This window comes from Penicillium mononematosum, assembly GCF_028829835.1.
Source record: "Penicillium mononematosum strain IBT 11891 chromosome Unknown utg000003l:1.0-8172316.0:1.0-8177699.0, whole genome shotgun sequence".
Lineage (NCBI taxonomy): Eukaryota > Fungi > Ascomycota > Eurotiomycetes > Eurotiales > Aspergillaceae > Penicillium > Penicillium mononematosum.
In genome coordinates, this window is record NW_026643273.1 from 7,398,652 (window position 1) to 7,420,431 (window position 21,780).

General features: G+C 50.1%; 9 protein-coding genes across 9 annotated transcripts; 8 read left to right on the plus strand and 1 right to left on the minus strand.

The window, feature by feature from the left end:
• Positions 1-1,127: 1,127 nt before the first annotated feature.
• On the plus strand, positions 1,128-2,348 carry N7519_007822 (uncharacterized protein; the record flags this gene model as incomplete). Its single annotated transcript, XM_057294598.1, has 1 exon — positions 1,128-2,348. The coding sequence occupies one exon, from the start codon at positions 1,128-1,130 to the stop codon at positions 2,346-2,348; it is 1,221 nt and encodes a 406-aa protein (XP_057149409.1).
• Positions 2,349-3,859: 1,511 nt separating this feature from the next.
• On the plus strand, positions 3,860-5,329 carry N7519_007823 (putative C6 transcription factor; the record flags this gene model as incomplete). The annotated part of the gene is made up of 1 exon (XM_057294599.1): positions 3,860-5,329. The coding sequence occupies one exon, from the start codon at positions 3,860-3,862 to the stop codon at positions 5,327-5,329; it is 1,470 nt and encodes a 489-aa protein (XP_057149410.1).
• Positions 5,330-7,332: 2,003 nt separating this feature from the next.
• Positions 7,333-9,158, plus strand: N7519_007824 (sugar porter family MFS transporter; the record flags this gene model as incomplete). Its single annotated transcript, XM_057294600.1, is given in 5 exon segments — positions 7,333-7,436; positions 7,487-8,352; positions 8,405-8,665; positions 8,723-9,006; positions 9,018-9,158. The coding sequence occupies 5 exon segments, from the start codon at positions 7,333-7,335 to the stop codon at positions 9,156-9,158; spliced, it is 1,656 nt and encodes a 551-aa protein (XP_057149411.1).
• Positions 9,159-11,944: 2,786 nt separating this feature from the next.
• Positions 11,945-12,187, plus strand: N7519_007825 (uncharacterized protein; the record flags this gene model as incomplete). Its single annotated transcript, XM_057294601.1, has 1 exon — positions 11,945-12,187. The coding sequence occupies one exon, from the start codon at positions 11,945-11,947 to the stop codon at positions 12,185-12,187; it is 243 nt and encodes an 80-aa protein (XP_057149412.1).
• Positions 12,188-14,443: 2,256 nt separating this feature from the next.
• Positions 14,444-14,683, plus strand: N7519_007826 (uncharacterized protein; the record flags this gene model as incomplete). The annotated part of the gene is made up of 1 exon (XM_057294602.1): positions 14,444-14,683. The coding sequence occupies one exon, from the start codon at positions 14,444-14,446 to the stop codon at positions 14,681-14,683; it is 240 nt and encodes a 79-aa protein (XP_057149413.1).
• A 571-nt stretch (positions 14,684-15,254) lies between these two features.
• Positions 15,255-15,515, plus strand: N7519_007827 (uncharacterized protein; the record flags this gene model as incomplete). The annotated part of the gene is made up of 1 exon (XM_057294603.1): positions 15,255-15,515. The coding sequence occupies one exon, from the start codon at positions 15,255-15,257 to the stop codon at positions 15,513-15,515; it is 261 nt and encodes an 86-aa protein (XP_057149414.1).
• A 177-nt stretch (positions 15,516-15,692) lies between these two features.
• On the plus strand, positions 15,693-16,643 carry N7519_007828 (uncharacterized protein; the record flags this gene model as incomplete). Its single annotated transcript, XM_057294604.1, has 1 exon — positions 15,693-16,643. The coding sequence occupies one exon, from the start codon at positions 15,693-15,695 to the stop codon at positions 16,641-16,643; it is 951 nt and encodes a 316-aa protein (XP_057149415.1).
• Positions 16,644-17,220: 577 nt separating this feature from the next.
• N7519_007829 (Zn(II)2Cys6 transcription factor) lies at positions 17,221-19,196 on the plus strand (the record flags this gene model as incomplete). Its single annotated transcript, XM_057294605.1, has 4 exons — positions 17,221-17,299; positions 17,357-17,493; positions 17,584-18,352; positions 18,415-19,196. The coding sequence occupies 4 exons, from the start codon at positions 17,221-17,223 to the stop codon at positions 19,194-19,196; spliced, it is 1,767 nt and encodes a 588-aa protein (XP_057149416.1).
• An 88-nt stretch (positions 19,197-19,284) lies between these two features.
• On the minus strand, positions 19,285-20,349 carry N7519_007830 (ribokinase; the record flags this gene model as incomplete). The annotated part of the gene is made up of 1 exon (XM_057294606.1): positions 19,285-20,349. One exon carries the CDS (start codon positions 20,347-20,349, stop codon positions 19,285-19,287), a length of 1,065 nt encoding a protein of 354 aa, XP_057149417.1.
• Positions 20,350-21,780: the final 1,431 nt, after the last annotated feature.

Consider the following 21,780-nt stretch of genomic DNA (forward strand, 5'->3'; position numbering starts at 1 on the left):
CAATATGTACCTACATATCCTGGTTTTGCAAGATTCAAGAAACACATTTCCTCCGAAATCCTCCGCTACCGGAGGAATCATATATGCCTGAATGGCTCCTCGGCTGTATTGCCGGACGCTGCGGAAGTTGAAGATGTGTCAGTCTGCAGCTTGCCCTCGGGAAACATGGCTTTCTCAATGTTGTTCAACACTACTCCAATCTAGACCCGCATATGTGCGACTGCAACACAACTAGTCACCGAGATGCTATCTATATTTTACTGCCATATTGAAACAGGTATATGCAAGGCCGAGTGTCAAGGAACCAAACAAGCGGCCTCATTAGAGGTGGTGTTCTTGTTGGAGAACTTGACCTTATATCTAAACCAAAGGCGAGGGTGAGCATACAACAATATATCACCACATCAGGTAGTAGTTGTCGTCACTAGATCTGGTACTACAGAGGCTAGAACAATCAGAAGGAAAGGTCGGCACAAAGGAGCCTTCAACCCTCCGGATGTCTAACCCAATCTCCTCCGCTTCGGGTGTTCAACGTAACCCACCCTCATCCAGATATTGAGTCTCTGGTGTGGCACACAAAAGGTACCTCGTGTCGGATAGACCCTGAGGCATGGCCGAGTACGACCCAACATGCCTTGAGGCATAATGCTTTGGGCCGATTAAGCCGTTGCATTCCGTTATTCGGAACTCAGAAGAAGTGGCGGTCTCGACTATTTGTTTCGATTTTACTATATGCCGATATGGAGGGTACTGCATTTCCCTTGACACGGAGGCGGGTATTCGTTCTTTGGATGGTATGGATTGTTTAAGGGTGAGACATATCCTAATATGCTCAGCACTAAGTGGTTAAATGCCGTAAGCGGCCGTGAGGAACGAGGCCTAAAATCAAAATAATAATGTATTACCACTAGATGTTAGATTGTGGCTTACAGCGGTCATTACAGATAAAGCATGAGATGATATATGGTTATATATCTGGTCCTCTAGTACTTTAACCTGCCGTCTGACCGACAACTACCGGGTACATTTTCTCACTGTCCTAGGAAATCTTGTTAGTGCAACTCCTTTTATGTTGTAAAGATACCCATTACTTCCAACCCAGAAGCAGCAGACAACTTTTGATCAAAATGGACCGCGAATGGTTTCGAGGACAAGTCGTCTTCCTCACCGGGGGAACTGGGAATCTTGGCAGTTGTCTGCTATACAAGCTAGCCATTCAACTTCCAACAGCCAAAATATTTGTTCTGGTACGGGGGTCTGTCCAAAGGGCAATCGAAGCATGGGAGCAATCGATTCCAGAGCAAGTGGAAGAGATCATCGCCACTTGCAAGATCCAGTTCTTCCTCGGTGATATGACCCAGCCTAACCTCGGTCTTTCCGCTGAAAATATATCACGATTACAAAATGAGACCACGGTGGTGATAAATGCTGCTGGTGACATTGCTCTATCTCGAGATCTCGCAGAAACTATACCAGTCAATTGTACTTGTCATCTGACACTTGCCTCTCTACTCGATAGTTTCACTCAGCTACAGCGCTTTCTACACATATCAACCACATACGTGTCCAGCTTTCTCCCCAACGGCGTGGTCAAGGAGCAAATCTACCCTCTATACAAAGACCCGGTAGAGGAACTAGGGAAGATTCTCGTTACAGGAAAATCGTCCTATACCAAACAATTCGCGGCCCCCTACGCATTGGCCAAACACCTAGCCGAGAGTTTGCTTATTGGGGGCAACCACAAATTTCCCATCCTCATCGTGCGGCCCTGTCTCATATCACCGGCAATCGAGGAGCCCTACCCTCTCTACGGCAGCGACGGCGCCATACCCGTACATTCCTTCCTCCAGATACTCCTTGGAGACTCGGAGCATTGGTATCTGAAGCTCGAGCAGAGACTACCTTCGCACGCACCCTGCAACGAGATTCCAGTTGACCTCGTGGCACGTACATGTCTGGCTCATGTTGCGCAAGGAACGACGGGTGTGGTCCATGCCAGCGCGGATCTGTATGTCTCTCGAACAATTGGGGGATTCCTCGAGCGAATGCGTCGCTACGCGCCAGAGGGAGCCGCCGAGCAGGTAAAGAAGGCCGGGCTTCACCACGGAGACGTCACGGCTCCTGAGTTTTACTCCATGATCCAGCAATTCGCGCGGGAGTGGAAGATTGAATGTACGCGATCTGCTCATCTGAAGCACGTGGCAGGCCCGTTGGGGCTTGACCTTGGCAATCATGATCCGGAGATATTCTTTAAACTACGTATCGAGCGACTCGCCAAGAGTATTCTGCCAAAACTTGAAAGTGCTACTGTGGCCAACAACAAGGTCTATCCGAAGTTCTCTCGATAGGTGACCACTGGGTCCACTGGCTTTAGTTGGAGTATCGTCTATGGGCTCTTAAATGGCTTATCTTATGTATTAGAGTTAGTGCCTTTGCAATATTCTCTTGGAAACTCATAGTATGTGATGTCGAACGGCTCTTTCGTAGAGTTGCGCCAAGCCAAGATTCTTTCTAAAGGAAAAACAAATAAGGCGTATAATACCGGCTGGGCGCTAATGGGCCGAAGGTCCGACAATATATATGCTTCACAATCCATTGAAGGTGTCATTCTTCTCAAAAGTCCCCCCATTATGCTTTCAGCCAACGCCCCTGCAGGTATACCTTGCATGGGTAGACCGTTGGCTCTTTTGTTGATAGGTCATCTGACCTGGTTTGCTCCCACACAAGTAGTCTCTTGCTAGTAGATAGTTTCTTCCTTCTCCACGCAACTATCAATTGTCCAGAGCACTCTAATTCTTCATAGTAGATCCTCTGTACCCTCCATCAGGTTATGAGCGCCTGTATCTTGAAGCCTCTTTCTCACGATAAGCTTCAAGTCCTCTGATTGGCGTCCTGCGTCACACCAAGCCCGTAAAATCCACTGTGTGCGGTCCCAACTGGGTCAGTCGGCTTTGTCTCGAATGGCTCTGCCAGTCCGCCCAAGCAACTCATTAGCTTGGACCAACTGGCTGCTATTTTTGGGCAAAAGTATTCAAATTCATTGATCCTGCCCGCTAAGTACTAAGTTTCCCAGAAATATGGGGCATAGTACGGAGTACCGCTAGACCAAAGATTTCTTAATGTACTCCGTAGTGGACGGTCATAAAGCAAAATAGGTCCACTACACGGCTTAATTGTTGTTATCGTACCTGGTGGCTTGCAGGTGGCGTCCTGGCGCCGAAACAAGCCAACATTTTTCACGAGTCATAATGAGTTAACCATATTGTGGATAGCTCGGAATTACTCTTATGGGATTTAGCGGATTTGACGGTTAGTTACGTGCCAGTGTACGCAGCGAGTATAGAGCTGCCATTTCCGGGAAATACTGATGCCTTAATGCCTTGTTTTGGCCTGGTCTTTGCCTCGTTATGTCGCTCTGTACAATGTATTGTAGACCATGAGCTTGTAAAATCAGGCTTTTGTTCCCTGGCCGATTGTATACACCTTCAGGAATACATCGTACAAGGATATATGTTCTAACATAGAAACCTGCATTAATGACCAGTTTAGGAGTTTGTTGTCGAATCTGTAGCATTTGCGTTTTCCTACGAACATCGCGCGATATATAATTGACCACCCGAATAGACTATAGCATACGGGGACAGCCTGGGATGTCTCATAACAAAAATAGAACAAACCAAACGAGTTATCCATCTAAAATTGTGTATCTGAAGAAAATGGATCCGAATGTTTCCGTGACTAAGTCGCTTCGCGTGAGCCTTCCAAGGTTGGCATTTTCCTTCGGACATTCTCCGCCTTTTTTCCTCCTTCTACCCCAGAAATCCCCAGACTCTCCAAACTCCACCCCTGAACATTCAACATGGAGGAACCAGTCCCTCCATTACGTCCTGAATCAAGAATGCCGGACACTTTCAACAGCGCCACCCCGCTTATCGAAGAAGAGGCCTTCTTATCACCGGGAACATTCTCCAGCGCGGATGACTACGCCGCCAACCCCAGGTTCCTTGAATTACAAGAAGAACTCCGCTGCGTACTCTTTTCGGCAGTAGCAAGCCTCGAGCCAGCAACGTACACATCCCCAGCTCCGCTAGAACCAACAGAGGGACCGCAGCCCCGACCTCCACGCCAAAGCCTAGACTTCACACGGGTTATCTCAATCCCCAAAATCAGACTAATCTTCTACCTAAAAAACTGGATAACAGAATGCGCGCCTTACCTCGATAAATTCGACGAGGCGCGCCATTTCGGCGTCCACATCCCAATCCTAGCACAAGGTTCACCAGCCCTGTTCTACGCAATCCTCGCCTTCTCCGCACGGCAGACAGAGCGAAAGGCCTGCCTGGACAAAGCCTACGACAGCCTCGAGCTGTACCAAGAGTCCATCCGTCTCCTGGCACCATTACTCCAAGCAAAAGACCCCAATGTCCTCGTGGCAGTGTGTATCCTAGCCGTGATGGAACTAATGTCCGTCAGCCCGCGCGACTGGCGACGACACGTGGAAGGCTGCGCCGCGCTCTTCGACTCGTTCAACGTGAACGGGCTCTCAGGCGGACACTTGCAAGCCGTGTTTTGGTGTTATGCGCGCATGGAGTTGTGCGGCGCGATCATCTCCAACGGCGCTGAGAGTACAGTGCTCCCCCTGGAGAAATGGGTCCCCGCCATGCCGCAGGATACTTCGAAGGAGGCACAGGAAGATATCATCCGCGACTTGTTTTGCGAGAAGGGCCGTGCGTCCGCTGATATGCACGCCAATTGGGCGGTTTATCTATGTGCGAAGGCTTGCGACCTCTGTTGTCGCCGAACGCGGTTTTTGGAATTGGGTGAGGCGACTGATGATACGCGTCCATTCTCGGAACAGTGGAGTCGGCTTTGGGAAGAATTGCAGTACTGGCTTGAGCAGCGCCCGCCTGCTATGCTACCTATTAAGACTACGGGAATGGGCAGCGGGCAGATCTTTCCGGAGATTCTGTTTGCGCATTGGGCTGCTATTTCCGGGAATCAGTTGTATCATGCTGCGTCTATCATGATGCTGGATATGAAGCCTGTTGAGAGGGGACCGGCTCCTTCCAAGCCGCATTTTTCGGCTATCTGGCATGCTCGCAGGGTTTGCGGGATTTCGTTGACGAATCCTCACAGTGGGAACTTGATCAATGCTATTCAGCCGCTCTACATTGCGGGCAAGCTACTCAGCCACCATAGTGAGCATGTTGAGGTTGCGAAGCTGTTCAAGATTATTGAGCGCACGACTGGATGGGGTGCTTTGTGGCGACTCAAGGATCTTGAGAGAGCTTGGGGGTATGAACCCGGGGAGATATCAGGTGTGATCTGAGGGATTTGGTACAAATGATACAGTTCCAATTATGCTACAACTCAGTGCCTTGCATTTGCTCCGACGAGATTGTGACCCTACCATGTTCGAGCGGCAGTTCAATGACCGGCAATCAACATGCGAACCCAAGGTCACACAAATGATGGAATTGGTGGGATAAATTGCAACTGATCCATACACCGATCAGTGGCCTGTCTCGGGGTTCTAGCCAGTCCAAAGTACTTGCAACGCAAGACAAGATCCGTCCCAAAAAACCGCATCGACCGGTCCCACTTCGAATCTGCAGAAGTGTGGGGATACTACAGGATGCATGATGCGCCTCTTGAACCTCAGCATGAATTTGAAATACATTGTCACCTGCCGAATACCCCGAGGTGCAACCGCCCGCTAGTACACGTGGATGGTCCCATAGTTGGGGCTACAGGCAGTATCTACGTCCCTGGACGGGAAGGACTTCTCCCACGAACTACTCGGTCGAAACATCTGCTTAGCAACATTGTTGGGGAATCAGCTGTCAGGGCGATGTTGAAGGCGATCATGAGATTGATCTATTGAAATACATTCATGTCAGCGATAAAACCACAAACCAACCTTGGATTCAAAGCAGAGAAAAATGACCCATATCTGACTTGCAAGTTAGTCAGCGTAAGACTGGCAGTCACTCCCGGCATATTAAAATCAACGTATCCACCCATAATCATGAGATCCTTGGCAAGTGACGCAAACTGCGGATCCATACGTGCAGCAAGCGGGATATTGGTCAATGCTCCAGTGGATGGATACCTACTTGTGGACCATCTACAGCATGAAGATCCACGCCGAAATCGAATTCTCCGGCCGACCTGCGGGGAAGCTATGAAAGCCTCCTTGACATACGGTTCGGATCATCCGAAGTCCGTTGCCTTCGGCTTCCAACGCATTATTCTCCCGCCCGAATGCGCCTTTTAGGACAGCTTGGCGTTTGGTTGGGCGTGTTGCGCCCGGGTAGGAAGCTTAGGTTTCCGGCCTCCAGGGTCGCGACAGGATGAAGCGACGTATGGGGCTCCTACCTGTTGACCGTGTTTGGGGTTTGATTAGAATTTAATCATTGCACATTACCGCGATGATATACGATGTATGGTTCAATATCTCAGCAGCCGCCAAGTCTAGAATTTCTGCGTTGCTATCTCAAGCTACCAGGTACAGCACAAATCCTGTCGTATATGTTGTACCAATCATCGTCTACGATGGCGTAGTGTTCTTACCGGATATGGGGTACTGCAAACCCGGCAATGAGCTACATGGTAGCGGAACCGATGGGGACCAATGCTTGTAGGGCCAAGGAGGGAATGTGGCCATTACGACGAATATTGTATACGGCGCACCGGTATATCAAATTAATTCAACAGGTGTCTTCACTACTCCGTATTTTGATAAAAATTCGAAAGTTTATCTCAACCCCAGATATCAGGAATTAGCGGTCCCGAACCTGCTTGGATATCAATTTTACCTCCTTAGGAAAGACAGTGGCTCCGTTCTTCCAAAAGGAACGACTCCCTCCACATCCACATTTTGCCGAGGCCGAGTTCTATGCTTGGTCCGGCTAGCCCGTTCAGGGCCCGAAGGGCAAAACAGCAAACCGATTCATCCCGAGGATTTCCACTTCTTTCCTGTCTCCACCATCGGAGCCATTCTGGGAGATTGGAGGCTACGTACCGCCCAAAAGGGTTTAGCGAGCCAGTTCCTCCACCATTTTGCCTCCACAAAAAACAACAAAATTCGGGGTTCCGGGGTTGTTGACCCATGAAAAGACAGAAGACGAGAAACTGGAGAAGTTCAATTTACTCAGGTGAGGGTTTTTTTTTGCTTTGCACGTGGTGCCACTCGGACTATGACAGAATTAAATTCAATCAATTCAATTCCAATGGGCATATATATTGAGACCCTCTTTCCCCCATGTTTTCGATTCCCCAGATTTCATCTCTTAGCGCTTGGAAATTCTCTCTACTCCAATATTGCCCAACATGACTGAGGCGGAATCCATCCCGCGAGTCCAACTCGCGAAGAAATCCATGTGGCAGTCTGTCTTCGAGAACCCCAAAGTGCTAGCCATCGCTTTCTTCGCCTCGTAAGACGTCCCTCTTTTCAAACGCACGAACCAAATACTAACAACCCCAGATTCGGTGGTTTCGAGTATGGCTACCAACAAGGTGTCCTCGGCCAGTCCCTGGTCATGACCCGCTTCATAGAGAATTTCCCAACAGTAGTAGCCTCCTCCACCGCAACAGGCTGGCTAACCTCTGTCCTCCAATTGGGCGGTGTCGTCGGCTCCCTGTCAGCCGGTATCTTGGGCGAAGTCTACTCGCGCAAATACACAATGTTCTTCGCCTGTTGCTGGGTCATCCTCGGCAGCTACCTGTACATCGGCGCGACAGCCGGCAACCCGTCCCTGCTGTACGCGGGCCGATTCTTCACCGGCCTTGGCGTCGGTCTCTTCAGTGGTGTGGGGCCTCTCTATAACGCCGAACTGGCCGCACCTGAAATGCGCGGTCTGCTCGTCTCCTTCTATCAGTTCGCTACTATTCTCGGAATAATGATTTCTTTCTGGGTCGGGTATGGCAGTAACAACATCGGCGGTACGGGAGATACGCAGTCCGATCTTGCTTGGCGTCTGCCTTCTATTATTCAGGGTATCCCTGCTGTTGCGCTTGCTTGTGGTATTTGGTTTATGCCTTTCTCACCCCGCTGGCTGGTTAAGCAGGGTCGGGATCAGGAGGCGCAGGATACCATTGCTTGGATGCGTAAACTCACTGTTGATCATGACCTTGTGCAGATGGAGTACCTTGAGATTAAGGCTGAGGCTGTCTTTGAGGAGCGTGCGTTTGCTAAGGCTTCGCCGAAGCTTGCCGATAAAGAGAAGAAGAGTGTCTTCATGAACCAGATCGCGCAGTATACCAACTGCTTCCGCTCGATGGATAACTTCAAGCGTGTTTGTATTGCTTGGTTGGTTATGTTCTTCCAGCAATGGAGTGGTGTCGATGCTAGTAAGTTGGTCTGTTTGAATATGTCGGGAATATTTGGCTAATCATCCACTAGTTATTTACTACGCCTCAAATGTCTTCGTCAGTCTCGGACTGACTGGTGGTACCATTGCTCTGCTGGCAACCGGTGTGACCGGTGTCGTCTTTCTCATCAGTACCATCCCCGGGATGTTGGTCATCGACAAGTTTGGCCGCAAGCCCATGCTTCTGGTCGGATCTCTTGTCATGCTTGCTAGCATGGTCATCGTCGGCGTGATCGTGGCCAAGTTCCAACATGACTGGCCTCACCATGTGGCAGCCGGCTGGACCGCAGTTGGTAAGTACCAATTTCCATTCCGATTCCATATCCCAGTCGCTAACCTAACTTTTCTAGCTTTGATCTGGCTGTATATCGCAGGCTTCGGCGCCACTTGGGGCCCCGTCTCATGGACTCTAGTTTCCGAGATCTTCCCTCTGTCTATCCGGGCAAAGGGTGCCTCCATCGGTGCCTTCAGCAACTGGATCAACAACTTCGCTATTGCCTTCTTTGTTCCCCCTATGCTCCAGAATTGGGAATGGGGTACTTATATCTTCTTTGCTGTTTTCCTTGCATGTGGTATTGTCTGGGTTTGGTTCTTCCTCCCTGAAACCAAGGCGCGTCGTTGGAAGATATGGATCGTGTTTTCAAGAGTAATGCCGGCGAGCAGGATGCTGAGCTCCTCCGTGAAGCGCAGCGCGATGTGGGTTTGACTTCGTTCCTTGAGCGTATGTCCGGAAATAGCGGCGATCTCGAGAAAAATGAGGCGTTGCAGTATATTGAGAAGGTTTAAGCGGTTTCTATAAAGGCTCTGTGTGGCTGAATGTCGCATTTAGTTTATAATTCATTCAATGTTTACGAAGTGATTGCTTTCATATGCACATCTGTTTAGATCCACTTTGTAGAACCCTATGCTTGGCTTGATCATCTATAGAGGACAGTTGAAGCAAGAGTGATAGCATGGAGATCTTAGAGTGGAGTTCTAGTGGTCATGGCTGCCCCAGGCCATCGCGGTCTTTCAGCTGCGCCTTCCCGGGTTGGAACCTTCCACAAGGAAACAAACCTGACATAAAACCCTTCTTCTTTTCCATTTTCACCTTTCCTTTTTTCTTCTCTCGCACTCCACTCCTACTATCCTCTTACCACCCTGTCTTTCCTTATCCTCTCCTCCTCATCAACCCAGGCCCACGTCCAAGTTGATGGCGAGACCCGCACAATCTTGAGACATGGTGCAGAACTTCTATACATCTCGATGGAAAGGGGAGAGGGAGCTCCCTCGCGTCTAGGGAGGAGGAATTCTCCTAAATTTCAATCCCGAGACACAAAATGGCTATCCAAACTAGGGGTGGTCTGCGAGCTTGAAGGAATGTCGGCCCTCAAATCCTTTCTATATAAATCATATAATGTTCTTCGGCCACGAATGCAATTACCGAAAGACTTGAGACACCGAATCGATTATAATGGTCTCTGGCGTGCGGCATGGACTTATGTGACTTATTGGAGGTTGGAATGCCCCTACAAACCACGACCAGTCTGAAATGGGAGCAAGAGCCAACCATCCGCAAGACTCCATTGGGATCCCAATCCAACTCAGCAACAAACCATCACACCTGTCAAAATCCTCAAACCTGTCGTGCGCGGCGGAGCTCTACAACCTATTGGAGCTGTGACGTTCTTGCGCATCATCAGCAAAAACATGCGCTGGGACGGTCTCACAGAAGTGGACCCCCCAGGCGGGTGTGTTCTTTTGAAAACATCAAATATGCCCGAGCTATTTGGTGTTCCTGGGCAACAACTTGCACAACTGGAAAATTGTCTCAAACGAGTTTATATGGCTCTCCCTCCCTAACCGGTTGCGACCTGGGAGCTGACAGAGCTGCCCGGCTGCAAGCTGCGCAGCGTGCAGATCCTGGACATTGCGCCTATACTTTGTGCACTTGCCTCTCCGCCAAGCACCGGTTTCCGGATCCCCAGGTATAGTGTTGCGACAGCGCGAATCGGACCATGTCTCAGGCACAAATCCATCTGGCTTTCCGACCGAAGCAGTCTAAGCTTGCTGGAATTCTCGTCAGTTGCGCCAATTCCATCCGCCTGATAACATCTGCCTCACATTACTCAGTCTGACCTACTTTAGTCCGTCTCCTGTCATGAAACCAGGAAAGGAGTAAAGTCACCTGAGTACGAGGAACGACTTGCCCGGTTCCTATCCTAGATACTTCTAGTGGGTTTTCGCCTCTCTCGTTAACGGCTGCTGGAGGTAGGAGGTGGAATAAACAATGTCCACCACCGAAATCTGGCTTGTCTCATCAAACTCGTCAACGCTCTGTCTTGTCTTATCTCGCATAGCTGACTGTGCGACTTCGCGCCTTCATGCTGTTCTCATGAGTACATCCCATCTTCACTTCACTTCAGAAACAAGATACGTTTTTGGCAAGACTATCACTCAAGTGGATGGATTGTATAAAATGGACTACCAGTGATGTGGGAGGGGGTACCATGAGGATGTGGTGCACGTTGGGCATATGATGGGCCTCCAGGCGAAATGTAGAAATCAATTGGCCAATCCTTCATCCACTCACGGGGCTGATCCTGGTCATTGTATTCGTGACATGGTTTGTCCGGTACGTAAACCCGCTGGATTCTCTCTGTCTGCATCTGTCATTCTAATATGTATGTGTAGCTTTCGTGCACGTCAGGCGCAGCTGAATTACTTACCCTCAACGGGTGATGATTCTGGAATGCTCCGCCGATATCCATTTCAGAGAGCACTTTTCCTACAGAGCTCATCAGGATCATTGCAAAGTCCAGGCCAGGCTTGGATATCGTCCACCGACCAAAAAGGTTCGAAGGAGAACACCATGTGCGGCGGCATCAATGAGCTAAGGAGGATATACTTGTTTACGGTCAACTATCGCCCGTTCTGTCTGACGTGGCATTCTAGTCCACGACGATAGAAAGCAACAACAAAGGCAAGACGCCCCCAAAACTAGCTAAGGTGTGCCCTTGGGTGTGTGTTTGGCTTCATAAGCATCTCTGACCAGTTCTGGAGACCCACCTTTCACCACGATTCTCAGAGCAATGCTTGTTGGATATGTGAAAACATATAGAAGGAATGGGATAGGGGAACCAGAGCAACTCCGAAAGTGGGGACATGTGGTGAAGGAGACCCGGACCTGCTATGGCCCTGGTGGCTGTCTAATGGCCAAGTCCCCAATAATTATGGTTATGGCCATCGAAGGGGTTGTTGGATACAACAGGGACATGTAGTAGGTGTAATTTGCCATTGTCGCTTGGGATTTTGCTAATATGATACTCTAGGACGATAAGTCGCAGATTGGAACTGTCCGCCGTGCTCAGGCCTTCCTGGCTAAGCCACGCAAGTAACCTTGGAAGAGGTCGAAAAACACCCGATGTTATTCCGCTATCTTATTGTTTTATCCCACACAGCACCCCAACATCTGCGTTTTTGACTTGACTTCCACTTTCACATCACTTTCACAAATCATCCCAACCCAGAACCGTCAAAACCATCATTCATCTCAACCTGCCTCGCTTCAAATGCATCCCCCTTCGCCCCGCATGATTCCTAAGCACTTTTTGAAGCCGGGAGGTCCCGTGGCTGAATTGGAGGGCTCTGGTGTGGGGACTAAATTCACTGATGTGAGGTCTGAGAGTTCTGAGGCTCTTGATGCGTTGCCGGATGATGACAGATGGCGGTGGTTGCGGAGCGACACGATGGCAAAACGTAAAGCAAACCCAAACGCAATGCAAGCCCGAAACGACAGTCGAAACAGAAAAGAGCGATACAAACACACATACTAAGCCCTCTTACTAAATTGAACCCAACTATTATGAATTCTATTGGTCACTTAAGATTAGATTCCTCTACTTGTATGACCACGCCGCCGAGTCCCAAACGTCCAAGCTCAAAATCCTATCATTACATGAAAACCCAGGGGTGCGCGTTTCCCGAGGTCTCCATGTTCAATTAGTAATTACTGTCCTGGATAAAAGGTAACTTAGCTAGCCCAAAGACTAGCCGCTCATCGTACGGGTACCCGAGGCTGTATTTGAATTGCACGCAGTTCTATGCCTGAATGTGGTATTTGTTAAGCCGTGGGAGTTTCTGGCCTCCATATGATCTTCGACCACTTTCCAATCCCACTTTCTCGGCCCGGTATGATTTATCGTGCCGTCCCTGAGACCGGGAGCGGGACAGGGCGCAACGCCATGGCCAAAGCGGAGGACAATCAATGCACGATGACGTAGAAGCCTGTTTATATAAAGTGGTGGAGCCCGCAGTCATAGATCAGTTTGTTATTAAAGTGAGACCTCCTCCAGCCACCCCTCAGCCCCTTACACGCTCCTATTGAGCAACGAGGGCTAGGAAAAATAACATTTATACTTTTCTCATTTACTTCAATATCCCCTCATGTCTAATAGATGACAGACCTCTCCGTTTTAAAGCACGATATACTTAGTTCATGACATTGCAAATTATTTACGTACAAAACGTACGCAAACTCCAACAACTACCCCAATGATTGCACCAACCACAATCCCTATAGCTGCCCAAACCACATAGTACTTGATCACTCTTTTTTTTAGAACCGGTATGCCACTCCACCCTCACGTCTTTCATAGTTATAATGGCTCGTTTCCTACGTTGCCCATCAGGCTCTTCCAGATCCATGGAATGCGTTACATGTGTGCTCGGATGAGCTTGTTCGGGAACGCTTGGCCCCATGATGGCAAGCAGGGCAGCGCTAATCTGGCCTTGCCCATAAACGTCAAGCTTGGTCGTTGTCAGTAATCGCGTCTTTCGGCGTTCTGAGGAAGGTGCTTTATATTGAAACTGACATATTTCCTCGGGTGCGGAATTTGGGGTCATCTGTTTTGTGTGTCCGAATCCCGCAGGGTATGCTATTCGAGAACTCCCTCGGGACTCACCCAGCGGTGTGTTGCTGTGTATAGAATGAGTCGAAAACCTTGTGTGATACAGGGGCATGGCTTCTGCGTACCTTGTTAGATCGATTCAAATTGAAACTGCTATCTCAATCAAACGAATCCGGCAAACGAAGGGGTTCTGTGTAGCGGCGATACTCGAGGTATTTTACCTAGGTAGACCCCGGGTTGAACATGTTAAAAGTAACTCACAGGATCCAACAACACTCGCTAAACCGGCCAAGCCGCTAGTTATCCTGCTAGTTATCGACTATTGCTACAAAAGAAAATCTACGGACAACAGGTACATACGGGACCCACACTAGAGACTTCGTTATACCCCGTATAGAGGCCAGGATTCGGAAGTCTCCCGAGGTCCACAGGCGAAACAGACTATGAGGAATCCTTGATTGTCAAAGCACGAAACTTCATATTCTTACATGCAAACAAGTGTGCGATTTCAACTTAGTAGTGTCCCATATTTAATGTAACCGGCGACCAGTGATTGACAGACTGGTAATCTAATTAGCCCAGACACTAGCTAAGACGTAACAATATGGGTAACCGAGACTTTTATCGGGATACGCAGATCTATGATATATAACTGTATCGTTCCTGGCCCTATATGACGGGAGTTTCCGGTGTGGGTATCCAAGGAACGCCCCTTTCCAATTTCCACCTTCTCGGCCCTATGTTGTATTTAATTTATGCCCTCGAGAAGAGGGCATAACCCCATGGTCAAAACGCAGGGCAAGCAATGCACGATGACGTACCTGTTTATCGGAACAAAGTGGTGCCCGCAGTTAAAGTGAGACTTTCTCCACCCCTCAACCTCTTCCACCAACGCTCCGGAAGAGCGATGAGAGCCAGAAATAAGGGGGGGAAATATTCACTTCCTCATTCGCTTCGTACCTCGTCGGATGCTCAACCTCGTATGTCCTTCCACAGCTCCTTAAATGCTAGTGCTACAAGCTAATATTGCGTTGCCGCCTTAGCCAAGGGATAATTCTCGCTTCTTATCAAGCCAGTCATCGTTGCTAGTCCACCAGTTTTCTATCCTTCTATCTATTTATATCCAATCTTTCGATCAGGTTACACTTGGAAGAGATCCCTTTACTTCCCCTTTAAGCAACTATGGATTGGTTGAGGAAGCTGTTCACGGGGAAAGGTTCTGCGAAAGCAGCAGAACAAAAAGCAAAGAAGCGAGCGAGCAGAAGGCACAGTAAGCGAGTTCGTGAGCGGGAGAAGGAGCTCCGATGTGCGAAGGAACATGATGGATCCAAAAAGCCGGCCTTTTTCTGGGGATCGCCAGGCCAGACATATGAGAATAATGTTCGTGGTCCGGATGAACAAACCTGGGTTATAAAGCCTTAAGTCAGATTTGCTGGAGTAATTTTCAGTGTATATTGAAAGCCCAACCCCGGCTCTACACCGATGTCTTCCAAACTCGGCGCTGAGCCAACGTCGCTCGCCAACCACGAGAATCGCGCAGCACTCGGCCATGACTGCTGGACTTAGACCCAACCTTATTCATTGCTTGCCATGTTGCAAACCCAGGGCTTCGCTGAGAATCCTTCTGCTCGGATCCTTATAAAAGCAGTCATACCCCAAGTTATTGCACGTAGCACAAGGGCTGTGACCATCCCATCTTCGCTTCCGTTTGCGGTAGGGGTTGCAAGCAACCAGGGAGGGCTGCCGCTTGACTTCAATGTCTTGACGACTTATAGTGCACCGACATGGAAAAGATGCAGAATGAAACCAGTCTCTCCAAGGAACCTCGCGAGCCCCCATTCCACCAGGGAAGGAACAAGTCGAGGGGTCCAGTCAGGCAGAAACGATACCCCGCGAGCCCGCATGGATTGGTGGTTTCTTGGTTCTGGGTACGCGGCTCGCTTGGGAAATACGTTAGTTAACGATACCGATATAGATCAATCCCAATCTCATCATGTCAGATCCATACACTGCCGAAGAGGGGTTACAATCGTGGCCAATCAGCGGGCTTGTCGCCGCGGTTACTTGGGAAGGCGGTGCGTTTGCAGAACGAACTTGTCCTAGAACCACCATGAGCGCTTTGCTGCCCTGTTACAAGAGTCGTGCTTCTGCATGGAACCACGCGGTTCGACGCCGGGATTGGTCATCGGCGCTCGGCCTTCCCCGAGTTCCGTATGGGTCGTCGGCGCTCGGCTTTCCTCAAGTTCCGGATTGATCATCCTCTCCGGCCCAGACGGCCGATTAGGGCGACGAAAGGGTAACGACAGGGTTGACATAAAGGTCGCTCTCTTTCCATCCAAAGCCTGTGAATCCACCATCATATGGAATTGCTGAAACCACACGCTTCATTTACTGGAATTCACTTTCGAGCTAGTATACCAGGGTAATCAGAATGGACTTCCGTTCAGTGATTGTTTTCGGACCAACTGGTGCTGTGGGCTCCGCGACGGCAAGAGCCGCCCACCACCATGGTGCCAAAGTTACACTGGCTATGCGTGATACCACGAAACCTATCCAAGGGCTCAGTCCCTCGCAGGAGGCGACTGATGGCTACGAGCGTGTCTATGCCGATCTCTCACTGCCAGACACCATCCGCTCAGCGGTTTTGCAAACTGGAGCGAAGCATGCCTTCATCTACATGGTCTTCGACTCCTCAGACCATATGCGGGCAAGTTTAGAAGCCCTCAAGGATGCCGGAATCGAATCGGTAGTGCTGCTTAGTAGTATCAGCGTCCATGGCGATCTTCATGCTGTTCCATCCAACGACCTGATTGGCTTCGCTCATGCTCAAGTGGAGATAAACCTGCTGGAAATATTTGGGAAGGAGGGATTTACGGCCGTCCGGCCGGCCTTCTTCGCAAGCAACTCATTCTGGTGGGCACATCAGATAGCTACTGAAGCTGAAGTGAAGACCGCTTTCCCTGATGTGCGGCTGGATTTTATCTCCCCGGAGGACATCGGCGCTGTCTGCGGGGCGTTTCTTGCCGGCGCTGCTCTTCCTGCTGAAGGCGACCAGGGGCAGAACATTGCTTATCTAGTTGGGCCGGAATTGCTCTCAGTGGCAGAAGCCATCGAGACCATTGGACGTGTCCTTGGAAAGAATGTCCGTGTCACCACTGTCACTGACGAGGAGAACCTCGAAATCATGGTGACCAAGAGCGGGATCCCGAGACCACTTGCAAAGCACCTGATTGCACAATTCGCCCAAACGCGGGATGGGGCGGGCTCCATTGGGTCCGGAGCTTTCCACCAACATTGTGCAAACATTGAGCGATACCTGGGGCGGCCTCCAACGAGGTTCGAGCAGTGGGTGGAGCAGAATAAGGAAAATTTTGGCTCTTGAATACCGGAACAAGGCGGCCGGTCACAATTGGAGGAATAACACCAGCCACGAGACACCCCGATGACATAGTTAAAGTCGTGACGCGGGTACAAGACTTACTGGAGGAGTGCGTATATGGAATTACACGGATTTGATCGATTAGACTTACTTGAGCAATTAGTCGCAAGATTATTGTTCGCTTTATCCCGGGCGCTAGTGTAGCCCTGGTGAAAGCGTTAGTGTAGAAGATCGACCTCACGCCGGTTATTGGAACTTCTGCTCCTGGGGCGTTGTATTACTGTCGTCGGATAAGGAGAACGCTTGACGGGTGCAATAATTATGTGATGTTTTGTCTGCGTACTAGAAGCATTTGATTATTCCAAATGTATTTCAACTAAGAACTATGTAGTCTCGTATTTCATATAAAAGGCCTTAATGACGAGCCCGTCGCAATGACCCACCGCATCCTTCGGCTCGATCCCATTGGTGCTCCGCAAATCATCGGCCACCTCCGGCAGTTGCGCACATATCGGGACTGCGGAGCCTCCGATCCTTCTTTTTGCAACATCTGGGGTAATGCCGTTTCCCACGTCTCGACATGCCCAGAAAACCCACCCCAGCGGCCAAGCAGCGGGTTCGCACTGGTTGTCTGACCTGTCGGAAAAGGAGAAGAAAATGTACGCGTCACGTGGTTTGGTCTTGTTTTGCAATCAGAACTGACGGTTTGACATTAGGTGATGAGCAGAAACCGAGCTGCGCCAACTGTGAGGTCAAGGGCTTCACGTGTAAATATAGCTCTGATTTGGCGTTCGTGTCGCAGCGCGATGGGGTTGTTCCCGGTGCGCCGAGACAGGCGTATAGCAGTATCACAGTAAGTACGGAGTTCTCCGAATCACCTCGGGTTTCAAGTTCACCTCACGATGCCGTGATATGATAAGGATGTTATGCTGATGCTGATTAGTTTGTCGATGACTCTCCCCTTGCAGCTGCGAATAAAGAGAAATCAAAGCCCCCGCCAAAGTCTACAGATGATTCCCAGAGCGATGCCAATACTGGTTTTTCTTTCGACGGGTTGCAGTCTTCAGCTGACGGCCCAGATGATCACGGGGATGTGCGCCGTGCCTTTGAATTCCAAAACATATTGTCATCAGCAGCGCCCAATGTCGGCTTTTCTGAACCTCCTCCAATTCCGTTTGTCGGAGAACGGAGTGCGCCGCATACTCGCTATATGAACAGTGCTCCATACTTTGGATACCGGTCTGCCACCAGCAATAGAACAGTCGAAAGGCGAGGCGACCTTGCGAGTGGCAACCATGAGACTGACCTGCTTCGACATTTCCGCTATCACGTCGGTCCTTGGATCGATACCGGGGACCCTGAGCTACCGTTCGGGCTACAGGTTCTTCTGCTCTCGCGAACCAACAGAGCTCTGCAGGCTGCGGTTCTTGCACTGTCTGCAGGTCAACGACTCCTCGTGACATCCCCAAATAGCATGGACCTGGAAAGCAGCCAGCAGTTCCGAAAGGAAGCGGAACAGAGTCTTGCGCTTGAATATGACCTGGCTAGATATGCTGGCCATACCCTCTTGATGCTTCAAGACGCTCTGCCTGCAGGACCGCAGCAGTGGAGAAGCCTTCTGGTTCACAGAATTGAGCACATAAGTGACTTCGCTTCAAGAGCAGTAGGAGAAGAGGTTGGGGAAGCTTTGTTGTGGCTTTACTTTCGATTCGGTAAGGGAACTTCTAATGACTCGAAAGAACCAGCCAGCAGACTAACACTGGGCGCCTTACAGATCTCGCGGGCTCAATATCCTCTTCAAAGCCGCCACTTATGCCCTTTCGATCGTTATTACGACGAGATGGCACTTTATTACACCACCAACAATCCATGCGACCCCAGACGGTCAATTCCGTATACAAGCATATATTGTGTCTTCTGGGACACTGCTTAGCCTTAATACACGGTGATCGAGAAACGTCCTCTCCCCATACGGTCGCATCACCAGATCTGGCAGCATTCCCATCTTTACGACAGTCACACTCCCTATCACAATGGACATTCCTCTGGTCAGACTGCCAGAAATGGTACAATGAGCGACCAGTAGACGTTCAACAGATCGTGGATATTCGCGGCGGTGAAGCTGACCAGATTGACCCTGACCACGACTCCTCATTTCCAATCCTCATCTATACGACTCCAATGGCGCTGGTCGCTAACGCTGTCTACCACATGATCTCCCTCTTATTGCTTACGCATAAGCCACGACTCCTGAAATCACTTCCCGGACCAAGATCGGTCACCTCGCACATCTGGCACGCGCAGTCGATCGCCGGGATCGCAGCATCCAATGACTCCCCTGAACAATGGGATCCGATATTGGTTGCGAGTCTTCTCACTATCGCCAAAGAGATGACACATGAATCACAACAAGCAGTTCTACTAGAGCGTTTTTCCAGGATCACAGCCACAACAGGCATCAAACTGGACCGAGAGACCGAGGCACTTCAAGCAGGGTGGAACCTGGCACGATACGAGGAGGAATTCGACGATGAAGCTGACGCTATGATTTCATAATTATACCCAAAACGCCATCTCTATTATTCTGTTATATCATACTTTTTCATCAATGGTACACGTATTCACATTCCATCATTCGATTCCTTCATTCCGTATCGTATGCAAAGGGGATACTCTGCATAGCACCCCGTCGCTGGACGCACATAGCAGCAGCAGCATTCGCCTTCGAAACCGCACCCTCAATATCATCATCAAACTCCCCCAAGCTCCGTCCGGTCGCCAAGAAACGCGCGACAGCAGTCGCAAAATACCCAACAAACGTATCCCCCGCCGCAGTGGTATCAACAACCTTAGACACCTTAACACCAGCAACAATACCCGTGCGACCCGTCTTCGTCGAGAAATAAACCCCCTTCGCGCCAAGCGTAATAAGAACAATCTCAACACCCGCCCGCTCATGGAACCGCGGCGCCAACTCCTCGGGCCGTAAATCATCACCCTCAACAACATCCCCAACAGGAAGACCCTCAATCGACCTGGCCATCTGCACAACCTCCGTCTCATTCATAATAAGCACAGCGGTCCCACGCAGCGCCGAAAGCGGAATTCCCTCTGGGAACACAGGCGCCGGATTGAAAACGACTTTCGCGCGCTCCTCGCTGGAACAGTCATTGAAGTACTCGAGCAAACCCAGCGTCGTGGTGCGCGGGATCTCGCCCTGCAAAACGACGATATCGGGTGTAGACGGGTAACTCTTCAGCGCAGAGAGAATATTTTCCACGGAGCTAAGCAATCCAGCATGGTTTGCGCCGGGAACGACGAGAATCCTGTTCTCGCCACCGATGGCTTCTTCCACGATAATGCTAGCCGACCCCGTCTGCGCGACGGTCGATTGCTCGATGGATGTTGTGTCGACGCCGGATTTCTGCAGTGCGGGCTGTAGGAGGGTCGTGTAGTACGGGTCTTCGGCGCCGACGGCGCCAATCATGTTCACGGATACATCTTGTGTTGTTTGTGATGTGAAGGAGGCACGGCCGCAGGCTACGGCTTGGTTTCCGCCTTTGCCGCCTGCTGAGACGGTTAGGGATGTTGCTGTGAGGGTTTCGCCTGGGCCTGGGCAGCGCGGGGTTGCTGTTACGAAGTCGATGTTTAGGGAGCCGATTATGCTGATTTGGGGGTTTTTGGCGGATTGTGGGGTTGTGGTGGTCATTTTGGTGGGTTGAGGTTGTTTTGTGTTGGGATGTTTAGGGGCCTTTGATGTGGGTTTTTGCGGGTTAAATTGAATTCGAGGATGTAGAGGGTTTAATTGTTTCAATATATGTCGCGTCGCATGACCTTTCTTATTTTTTTATCGGTCGGGATCTCGACTATCGGCATGTCATAGCTCCATCTCCCCACGTCCCGAAGTCTTCGCGTGTTGCCTGATGTGGGAGTAGTAGGCTATGACTGTCCGAAATAGGCTAGCCCGTTCAACTTTCGGCCAAATGCGGATTAGCGCAGGAACCGTACTGACTGAGAGGGGAAGGTGGCCGCACGAGGCCACGTGCTTTACACTCCTTCCAAAGGCTATTATAGTCGCGGCGTTCGTCTTAGAATCCAAGTGTTTTGCAGCGCAGCGGGTTAATCTTCTCAACGCGACCCATAGGTTGGCACGAGACAGTAACCTAAGGGATTTGCAGTTCTCAGACCACCGCCCCAGAAAGGGCATAAACAGCCACAAGAAGTGTGGCAGTTAGTACCCAGCCTCGCAACCGTCCTTTGCATCGATGGGAGGGCCGGGGATTTTTTTTATACCTATAGCTAATTGTACAGCACATTCTTGCATTAGTTTCGCCGCTCTTACACAGATGTCTTGGCTTGACAAGTGCGGAGATCCGAAGGCTCGAACCTTCCGTTCTCCATGCCAAGCGCATCAACCAGAGAACACGCTTGAAGGCAACCCGAGAATAAGCCGATACATCAACAAAACTCAAAGACAATAATATCCCGCATGATACTGTCTCAGCTTGGCGATATCGTGTTATCATGGGTCGAAGACGCCGAGCACATCTGGCACGCAGCCACAAAAGAACGCAAAGTTAATTAAGTAGGAGACCAAGCCAGAGATATAGACTCTTAACGGAGTTTACTTCCCCATTCAAGGACATATCCTGTCCGTATGCCGCTTCATTCGAACTGGCTGCCAGCCAAGCACGGATTGCGAGGCTGTGCACTCTTGGAAACTGGAAATCGACCAGTCCTCGGCTTTGCAGATTCCAAGAGCTCTTGGTTTTCTTGTCTTTCAACCTTCAGCTTCGGGTTCCCTCCTTCTTGGAGACCTATTTCACCCGACATCGCATCGGAATCCTGACTCGGTGTACTTGCTAGATGCTGGGCATGGCAAGACTGGGCCCGTACATGCCGTTCATTGGATCTCCGTTGTCTGGTTTAGCTCTTGAGTTGAAACTCAGTAGTCTGATATAACGGGGCCCACGTTGGCAGGATGCGGGGTGATATGTCCGGGGTAAGCCAGCTTGCCACGCGATATGCTGTGAAGCTACCACATCCACCACAGAGGCGAAATCATATAAAGCCACCTGCCAGGTCGGCCAAGATGAAGGAACAATTCAAGTTGCAGTCCCACTACATCCTACTGTCAGTC